Consider the following 10,928-nt stretch of genomic DNA (forward strand, 5'->3'; position numbering starts at 1 on the left):
AACACTGAAAAATGCAAGGTTCTCCACCTTGGGAGGAAAAACCTGCAGCATGCTTATAGGCTCGGCAGTACTACGCTGGCTAGTACTACAGAAAAAAAAGAGACTTGGGGGTCATCATTGACCACAAGGTGAGCACGAGCCTTTAAATGCGATGCTGCAGCTAGTAAAGCAACCAAAACGCTGGCTTGTATCCATAGAGGCTTCTCAAGCAAATCCCGGGACATCATTCTCCCCCTCTACTCAGCCTTGGTGAGGCCGCAACTGGAATGCTGAGTCCAGTTTTGGGCCCCACAAAAAGAATGTGGAGAAGCTTGAGAGAGTCCAGAGAAGCACCATGCGCATGATCAGAGGTCAGGAAAACAGACCTTATGACAACAGGCTGAGAGGCTCTTGAGCCTGGAAAAGCGCAGGTTCAGGGGTGATCTGGGGGCCACCTGTAAGTTTATCAGGGGTGACCATCAGTATCTGGGGGAACGTTTGTCCACCAGAGCGCCCCAAGGGATGACGAGGTCGAACCGTTATAAACTCCTGCAAGACCATTTCAGGCTGGACATAAGGAAGAATTTCTTTACTGTCCAAACCCCCAAGGTCTGGAATAGCCTGCCATCGGAGGTGGTTCAAGCACCTACATTGAACACCTTCAAGAGTAAATTGGATGCTTATCTTGCTGGGATCCTATGACCCCAGCTGGCTTCCTGCCCTTCAGGTTGGGGGCTGGACTCGATGATCTTCTGAGGTCCCTTCCAGCCCTAATGTCTAGGAAATCTATGTTCCTCTTTTTTCAAGGGTCACTATTTAAACTTTTCTTCAGATATGAAGATTTGCACTGTTTGTAGTGCTTCAAAGGTACTTGGAGCACTTCAAGCAGAGCATCTGTTCATGGCCTCAATGTACCAAGAATGTGACACAGAAAAAAACCTCAAGGAAAGGCAATAAAGCAAGAAATCTAGCCAATCGGTTTTTAAAAAGTCTGTTGTGCTAGCAAAAAAGGTAATGTTTAAAAGAGAAAGCAGTTCTAATTTATCTTGAGAAACTAACTTTACACACACGATATCACTTTAAGCAGAGGTTCCCAACCACTGGGCTGTGGCCCAGTACCAGGCTGCAAAGGGTTGGCTGCTGGGTTATGGCATAAGCCCCCAACTCAGACCCCCATCTGTCTGCCTGGGCAAGTGGCTCCCACTGCCAGCAGTCATGTGCAGGGTTAAAGCTGGGAAGTGGGGCAGCCCCAGGAGGAAGGCAGCCACTCTGTGTGCCCTGTGCCGGTCCGCGGTATAAAAAAGGTTGGGACCCACTGACTTCAAGTATCATCGATTCTAAACAAAATAAGCTATGCTTAGTTTAAACAGTTTCTTCAGTGTAACAATAAATGTTCTATCGTCACAACTGTTTTTTCCTGCTTAAATACCTGTTTCCATTGCAAAGAATATTCAGCAAAGATTATTATACTGGCAGTTATGAAAGAAAATATTTTGTTCTAAGCTTGTTTTGTGGGCTGTAACTGAGGGAAAGCAAAACTCTACAGTGCCACTGAACTATAACTGTTATAAAGAATGAGTTTTCAAAAGCTTAAGTGCTAAACTGATGCACACTGTATCTCTACAGGACATAACCTATTTATATTAAAAACATGTGACATGGGAGACTGACAAGACAAAAGGTAAAATAATTCTGTAAACCATTTCCTAACAAATACCAACAAGTGACATGCATTACACACCAATAACAGCTAGCTGTGGCAAAATAAGTATTCTTTTAATGCGACAGCTATATTCTGATCTTTCAGACTTACATGTGTATCTGCAGATCCAGTGGTATGTACTGCATCTGGCGCTCTGACCTGTAGGCGATAGAAAAATAGTCATTCAACATACAGGAAGCATTTACTGATAAGCAAAACAACTTTCCCTGTCAACTGGAGTTTTGGAATTTTCATTTCAGTGCCTATCATCATTATTCCTAAAATCATCCTGCCCTCAGATATTTAAGATTAAACCCCTGAGCAGTACAACATACTTACAGAATGTCACTTTTAATGCAGGGCAGACAAGGATCCAGAACAGTCACTGTTTTTGCGCTCACCATAAACACCTGAATTCTGCCCCTTGGATTTCACGGTGTCATTATCCCTTTCACCAGAATGTTACACTAAACCTGCTTGCATCCTGACTGTCCATTAAATGGTACATTATTTGTCTTATATGTGTCTTTATTAAATATCTTATTAGTTCCTAGCTATCACCATACTGTATTTAAAAACTGGAAGGAGGCAATATTAAGGAAGGACCTATAGTGAACTTAAATCCTTACTACTGAGATGTATATTAGCTGACAATAATTAGCATCTTAGTATATCCCAGTAAGTAAATGAAGTCTTTCTTCTATTAAATTGAATATATGAGAGTTCTGGGCCTATACCTTACAAGAATTATACATATTCAACAGTAATTTTTTTTAAACTTACTATATATAACAGTGGGGAAATATGTGCAACTGCATCAATGCTGTTTCAAAGAAAATGAGACAATGTACTTGGTTAATTCTTTGCTGAATGTCAAATATGTTACAGCACACAGAATTTGAAACACAAGTAAAGTACAATGTTCTCCAAAGCATAAATTTCCCCACTTTATGCCATTACTGCACTATTCTCTAGAAATGCAGCTCTTTTTGGGGTATGAATAGAATGAAAGGGATAAATTTGTCTTTCAAGACTCAATACAAGTAGTAACTTTCAGAGTAGATTTTGTGTTGTGGATACCAACTAGTGAAAGACCTACAAGCCATTTCACATATCTGCAGTAGTCATCAGACAGTAACAAATGCTCAGTCACTACCACCTAGGGGTCACTAAATAATCTGAGTGTTTCAACTGTCATGGCCCAGTTTCATTCCTTGGAAACCCCATGGCTTCAAGGTGCATAAAAGAACTGCTCTTAGGTTGTATAAGCCACTTTATGGACCAAGTCAAGCACAGATCAGCCCATAGAATCACGGAGTCACAACTGGTTCCCTCCGGTCTCTTGTGACAACACAGTCCCAAAAACCTATTATTTCAGACAGCAGAAATCAATAAGAAAAACATGTATTCCAGTTGCTTGTTTTTGGCATCCATAAGATTATAGTAATTTTATTAGTGAAGTTCTGAGAATGAGATTTATTACTTAAGGACAGAAGATTTTAAAATATTTTTCTACAGATCTATTTTAGACAACATTTAATGCTTTCAGATAGAATGACTGGACAGGTAAGTGAACTGGAACATTGCACTGCTATTTTCATTTCAAATGTGAAAAGTGGTTCAACATAAAAGAATCTGCAGACCTAGATTACTGATTGAGAGTAAAATCTCTAAAACAGATTATTTTGAGTTTAGTTGAATATTTGTTGTGTTACATACACATATATCCGTAGAAGTTGTAGAGAGAAAAGGAAAAAGATAATTCAGACAGATTTCAAAAGTAGCACAGCAATTTACAATATTTAAGTGTTGGTGATATAGTGGTTAAATATCAAAATGTATTTAGAATATGGTTTAAATATAGATTTCTCAGGCCCCTGTACTAAAGAAAAGGAAGCCATATTAAAATATATAGAACAGAATATTACCTTGAGGCTGTTCCACCTACAGCTAACACATCCCCTTTGGAATACAGTAAACAGGCTTTACAGGCCTCAGCCTATCTCTCATTCAATAAATATTTGTATCTATAGGAAATTAAATATTAAATGTTATAGCAAACCATAACTTGCCTAGTAATAACTCTCCTGTTACTAAAAAGTGGCACACAATTCAACATAACACTGAAATATCAAACCAGTTGGACTCCAACATTAGTGCTTAAGCCTTTCTGGAATAAATGTAGTATCTTTCATCATCACTTTCAATCTACTGTAGTGAAAAGATCACAAACTTCAGTGCTTTAACAGTAAAGCAAAAGGGAGTTTTCCAAGTTGCCTTTTTAAACAAGTAATCACAATTAATGTGCCCTAGCAGCTTTGAACAGAAATCTCACTTGTCTAGAAATACCATGCAAAGAAAAAATTGCCAATATGTGCAGACAGTTCTTACCCGACTCTTGGTAACATGTTATTAAAGTTTAACTTTTATTTTAGACTTGAACAAACAACATCTACAATGTGCAGACATATTACTCTTAACTAATCGTTATACATGATTTACAGTAAAATCAAATATAAGTTAATCAGTGTACACAGAAGAAAAACACATGCAAACAAGCTGGTACACGAATAGCCTCATCTTAAGGACACGATTTATTATAGAAAAAAAATCCCTTGTTAAAATTTCAAACAGTTGACATTCTTTTCTCAGACAGCAAGATAATGACATTTATTTGATCATAATAAGAAATATTTAAATAGACACCACGAAACAAAAAAAAAAGTAGATACACACACATATATAAGTTTGTGATCTTTTCACTACAATAGATTTTGCATTAGCCAGCAGTAGCTCATGGGGCACTATCAGTGTTGGGGGGTGTGTACACGCATGCGTGTGTGTGTAATTTTATATATATAATGCCTAACTTCCAGAAAATTCCAATACTGATGGTGCCCCATGAGCTACTGCTGGTTAACGCAAAATGCACATGTAAAATAATGTTTAAGTCAAAATAAAGATATAGAGATTATCCAATTTTCTTATTTGTTTTATCAATTTCTTCATCATTACCCATTGAGCATTAGCACTTTTCCTGTTCTCTGATGATGTGATACTATGAAAATGTAACTTGGACACGGACTAACAAGAGCTGTATAGATAAATAGGCATGGAAAAAACTTTGCTAAGAATACATCTAATTTTCAATCAACTGTACATTTGCCAAGACACTACCATTTACATCTAGGTACACTACTAATCTTTAAGGAAACTATCTACATTTTTACCATCAACAAATCCTTTCCAAAGTAAGGGTCAACAGTGCTTCAAGTAGGGTTGCACCAATAAAGATGTTTCTTGGCCGATGCTGATGGCCAATTATTAATGAGCCATATGGGCCGATACCAATCCGACTGCAGATATGCAAGCCACCAGCAGCTTGGAGAGCAGTGTCCGGCTAGTAAGTCTGCAAGGGTATATCTTCTCTATACCCCTTCCTACACTGTCATGTGTTCTATGAAATGTCTTTATTTGTAAATTAACTCAAGATGCATCTCCAGTACAGTGGCTACAGTCACACTGCCTCACTGACATGCAGGTATATCCTAAACAAAACAAACTTCTTCCCTGATTGAATTCTTCCCTTCATATTTCATTTTACAGTAGTGCCTAGAAATCTAATCAAGGATCAGAGATCCATGGTTCTATACATTGTATAACATAATAAAGAACCAATCTCTGCATCCAGATCTTAAAAACTAGGTGGATTAAACACCCAAATATTACTTTGTTACTATTTTAAGAATACAGTGATCTTATTTTGCACAATTAATAAAAGCATATGAAGATCTGAAAAATACAATCACATTTAGAGTAGGCAAACCTCAGCCTAAAATATCATCTACATGCCCATACGTTTTAAAGTGTCTGAGCTAGTAGTTTTAAAAGCTACTTTCCAAACACAAACTGATGCAAGATTGTCTTCCTAAAATGTGTTTCTACAAAATATAGCAAGTACTCACTATCAAAATTACAGAAAGGTCAAGCTTTTTGTAAAGAATGTATTTGGTTCCCTAAACTGAGACTCTATACGGGGCTAGTTTTGAAAACACGGGCACTCAGCACTTACTAAAGGGTCCCTAAAGGGCAGCTAAAACTAGTTGGATGTTTTGAGGTTTTCAAATCATTAGTTTCAGTAGTAGTAGGCAACTGTCCATCCTCTGGATCATGGTGTATGTGTAAGAGGTCTAGTCAGGTGCCTGATAAATCCACTTGTAAAAGTCCTGCAACCATCACACCACGCCAAGACCTTGGATGTATATGTCTAGGTGAGAGTATGGAGGAGTGGATGCTGCCCAAGACCTACCATCCCCACTTTAAACCACTGAGTCAGAATCTAAAGGCCAGACCGAGTCCAGATATTCAGCGCCTCGATGGCTGTAGCTTCTGCCAGAGAGCAACAGATAAGAACTGCTGATGATTGCTAATGCCTCAGTGAGGGTGCATCTGTCAAAGCGATGTGCCTTAGCCTTTCTCCAACCAAGGAGCACCCACAGGCAGTAGGGGCTAGGGTTCTGATGTGCCCTATACTTGCCTTACTTTGGAGGTTACAACGTTGTGGTGTTTTATAGAAGCTACCCCACCACAAGTAGCCCCACGACATTACCACCAGGTTCTCCAGTCGGATGCAGTTTACAGTCATACCCAGGACCACATTAGCTTCAACTGAATGAAAAAAAAAAAATGGAGTAAGGGTCACTGTCCTGACAAGAAACTTAGCCACCCCTTCACTAGATGCTGGCATTATCATCAAAATTCTGTCCATAGCTGCTTCTTGGAGGCAGCTTTCATATTATTTTCAAGCCAGCCGGAGACATGTGACGTTCTGTCACCTCTATGACTGCTCAGAGAGAGAACAGTTCTGTGTCCTCTCTTCCTGAATGCTGAAAAAATCCAGACAATGGCCTTCTTACAAAGTTTTAAGTTGCCTTTATGCTTTCCAAATCACAAGGCTCGAGGCCCTGAGAGGGTCTCAAGTCACAGACTGGGGGAAGCTCTAAACTGTGCCAGCTGTCAGAGATCTAATCTGGAATCACCAAGGCACAGGAGCCAGCCAGTCATGCCACCAACTCAAAAATAAGACCACATGTAAATCAGTGTCCTGGCTCTACCTACCAAGGAATTAGGATTCCACGAGAATAAAACTTGCAATGTCAAAGGAATGCACAGCAGCCATAAGAAAGACTAAAACTCTGGTCCCACATCTGTTCTGACTGTCCTCCATCCTCATGGCTATTGCCAAGAGAAAATGGTTGAAAAATAGAAAGTTAGGATAGTTCTCTTTTGAGCCCTCTTCCCTGTGAATAATTCCAATGCCTGTCAATCCTATTCTTCACAGCTTTCCAAAACTTAAAAGTCATAGGACAATAACGTCATGATTACTGATAGGTTCCCAGTACGTCACAGGGCTCTGTGTAACAGCATTAAATCTTAAGTTTTGTTCATATTGGTAGTCTACAGAAAGACTACAAATAACAACAAAGGCACTAGAACTGCCTAAGACAGGGGCAAGCAATTATTTCGGGTGGAGGGCCATTTACTGAGTTTTGGCAAGCCACCGAGGGCTGCATGACAGGCAGCCAGGGGCAGATAAATATTAATTTTCTAAATTTTTCAGGGGCCCCACAGGCCAGATAGAACAGCTTGGCGTGCCACACCTGGCCTGTGGGCCACATTTTGCCCACCCCTGGCCTAAGAACACAACACTGTATCATTCCATGCTTAGAAAAATATATTTAAAGCTATTCAGAATTACTGTTTATAAATACATAAAAGTTTTATTTCTGGAGAAGCTAGAAGTTTAGATTTCAAAGCTCAAAAGGGAAATCTTCTCAGTCACTGCTGATAAGTGGATTTTTCAAACCTACCTTTAGCTGTAATCTCCCCCCATCCATATACCTGTCTACAATATATACCTCTCAAAGTAAGCATAAATCCTGCAAATTAAAAACTTTGTACCTGAAGTGCTTACTATTTCACTGTTTAGTTCAATATCATTTACAGAACTTAACATAGGATGGAAAGTAGTTTCTTTTGAAATACTTGACACATTACAGCTATTCTACTCCTAAATTTGTGAGAGCAAGAAGCAGCTCGTATTCAGGCTTCTGCTGGTGGCTCTTACATTCCCACCAGCAAAGGAGTGCAGACCTGCCTCTCCTGTTCTTGCAGCAACAAAGAGAGTTATATCATCAGTTTCACTGTCCCTTAGGCTGCTGACAGACAACCAGGTAAAGGTGTGATGGGATCTTATCTGCCATGCCTCCTGCCTTCTGCTATGCCACATGTTCATGGCAGGACGTGATTTGGGGATTGGTGATCAAACTCCAATGATGCCCTGCTGGCCGATACAGAGGAAAGCCCAGGATCATAATCCTGGGCTGTTTCTGCACCAGCAAAGGTGCAGCTGATTGTTGGTTGGCCAGTCTGAGCCTTAGACCAAGACTGAACCATGACCTGAACCAGCCAGAATACAGTCTCTGCCCGCTGACAATCAGCTGATCACAGGTAGTATCAGGAGCGCAATAGGGCTGCCCAGTGTGAGCCTGATGCTTCTGAGAATTAGCTCACAGGAACCATACTATGGACAGTTTGAGCCCCAAAGCACTCCCAAAACTGCCAGCAATCAGCTGATCAACACCCTGCCACATATTCATTTTAAGGAGTGACAGAAACCAGCCACAAATTTTACACATTTTTGTGCAATAATTTTGTGGCTGGCTTCACTTTTTGATATGCCTGGATGTGTGGCTGGGCTGCAATTTAAGAAGCAATTAACTGTTTAATTGTATCTTAAGTGTAATGTCTTCCAGGGCCCTTTGCATTTTATACAAAACTGCAACTCACATTTTCATAGATTTTCACTTACCATTCCTCAGACTTCCTAACTAATCAGAGAAAGTAGCCCACTCACAAACAGCCAAGAGCTATTTTAAAGCTTTTTCTTTTTTTTAGTACACTGCCTCAATTAAAGCAGCCTAAAAAGTGAGCTTCATTACCTGATGGCATAGTGAAGATAGTCCAACTTTTCCATGAAGAAAGAGGAAAAGCTACAACTATAGTACTGATAAACATGTTTTCCTTATTTTTCTTGGACTACAGTCATAGTACTCAGAGTCCAATTTACACAACTGCTGTTCCTACTAATAATTTAGCAGAAAATTTACAATACAGTTATTTTACTAATTCTCAGAGGATAGTCATCTATTCTGTTTAGATGCTTGATCTTTCAGATGCAGATCTTACTATCACAATCTGGGCTGTTTGTCACTTCAAGATTACACTACTGCAACACACTTTTACGTCTTTTAAAACGTTGATACTGATAGAGAAGGTAACTGCCAAATTAGTAAGCAGGACAGAGAACACAGACCACTTGTACTACAGGCCCTGCAGCAATTACTCAAGGAGTTTACAAAGAGATTTTAAATTGCTAGGTTGTACTTATAAAGATTTTATTTCAATCTTTGAGTAGGATTAAGAGATTGTTTCTGGCCAGTATTTCAATCTAAGGGAAAAGTGACCAAGATAAGGTCCACAAGCGAGACGACCCAGCCCAAAGAACCATGTCTTCTGGTCCTAGGGGCTCCAGACAAGTCCATATATTAAGCAGAATGTCAAGCAGCAGTAGTGGTAATTACTGCAGCTCCTGAAGCTGCAGCAAACAACACTACCACTGCTCATGCTGCCACCAAATTTCTGGACTGTGAGAAGTGCCACAGGCTGGATCTGGAGCCTGGAGTCATGTCACCTGGCCAACACGGCCGGAAATTTGACAGCAGGAGGAATGGCATCTGCCTCACCTCTGGGAGCTTCAGAGCTGCAGCAATTAACACTGTGCCAAATTCCGGCCCCACAGGCTAAATGAAGCAGCTCTATGCTCTGGATCTGGCACGCAGAATGGCCCAGCACTACTCATCTGGCTCATGGGGCTAGATCAGCTGCACACCACTGCCCTAAGGAGTTATTGATATTTAGTGGCATACTTGACTGAAGGATTAAGTTGACTATATTTTGTTCTACAATTTAAAATAACTGCTTGGGGTTTGTCTAAGCCCTTTTGCCTAAGCCCTTTTCATTGTTCTAGCTGGAAGGAAATACACTGTGACACGTCAGGAACGAAGACTGAATCTTATTCTGCCTAGCAGGTGCTATTAATGCATATAAATGTCAGAGTACTCCTACTGAAATGCCCAGGAGTCAGGATTAAGATACACTTTGGCTGCTCATCAGGACACAACTCTAATTCTATTCCACCTTCAACACTGGCCTCTGACAAGCAGATGCCATCACAATATCAGCTGCATCAAAACAGAACTTCACCTCAGGTTTCAGAAGATAAATAGAATGAGATCAATTTTAAAGTACATTTTTAAATAAAGATATTTGTCAGACATAATCTTAGCTCAAAACATTATGCTACAAGCCTCCTCACACACTTCTTTCATTTAAGATGTTCACTTCACCTTTAAGAATGAATGAATAAGCCAGTCACACAGGACAATGCATTAATAATAATAAAAATATTACTTATTTCTGTTCTAGTATAGTCCTTCTGCATCCACGTGGATGCAACATAAACACTGATTAAATGAAGTCAGGATTAAATCAAAACATTCAGTCTATGAAGAGTGTATGTACCTTCAGTAGAAGTGGAGTAGATAACCCCATGTGTCTAATCAAATACATTTTCTTGGAGGACACCACATAACTTAATTTGACATTACATTTTACCTTACCAGCAACAGTAAAGAAAATAAGCTCTTCTGACCAGACTTTCTTTTCTTTTGAGCTATTCTGATGTCAGAGGCCATGATGGCTGTTTGCAGATGTTAAAAAAAGACACACAAAAAAAACCACTTTACCGAAAGAAACAGCACATTACTTTAACCCAGCTCTGCAGCACCTCTATAGATTGGGTGCTTCAGCAGGGCTTTTTGACACTTTTAGCTAAAGCTGATTCAATCAGCTATTAAAGTGCCAAAAAGCTACATTAAAGTGCCTGATTTATACAGACATCAGGCGAGCTGGGTCCAACTAAGGCAGTGCCTCTTCTGGGCATGCTCTTGGCTAGACGCAGGAACGCGCTGAATTTAAAGTAAAACATTTTTTTTTTAAACATCTGCAAGCAGCCTATGTGCCTAGTAAGAACACAAAAGATGCCACACTGGGCCAGATCACAGGTCCATCTAACCCGGTATTCTGTATCCAACATTGGCACAGAGTAGATGCTTAGAGAAAGAGT

General features: G+C 39.9%; 1 protein-coding gene across 9 annotated transcripts in view; it reads right to left on the bottom strand.

The window, feature by feature from the left end:
- U2SURP (U2 snRNP associated SURP domain containing) overlaps positions 1-10,928 on the bottom strand; it is a 79,788-nt gene that overhangs the window by 65,119 nt on the left and 3,741 nt on the right. For all 9 annotated transcript variants that reach the window (XM_006027262.3, XM_006027261.3, XM_025208452.1 and 6 more), the window contains exon 2: positions 1,793-1,842. In XM_006027262.3, the coding sequence (XP_006027324.2) occupies positions 1,793-1,842 (50 nt within the window). The remainder of the gene's footprint in view (positions 1-1,792; positions 1,843-10,928) is intronic.

Source organism: Alligator sinensis, unplaced genomic scaffold, assembly GCF_000455745.1.
Source record: "Alligator sinensis unplaced genomic scaffold, ASM45574v1 scaffold846_1, whole genome shotgun sequence".
Classification (NCBI taxonomy): Eukaryota; Metazoa; Chordata; order Crocodylia; family Alligatoridae; genus Alligator; species Alligator sinensis.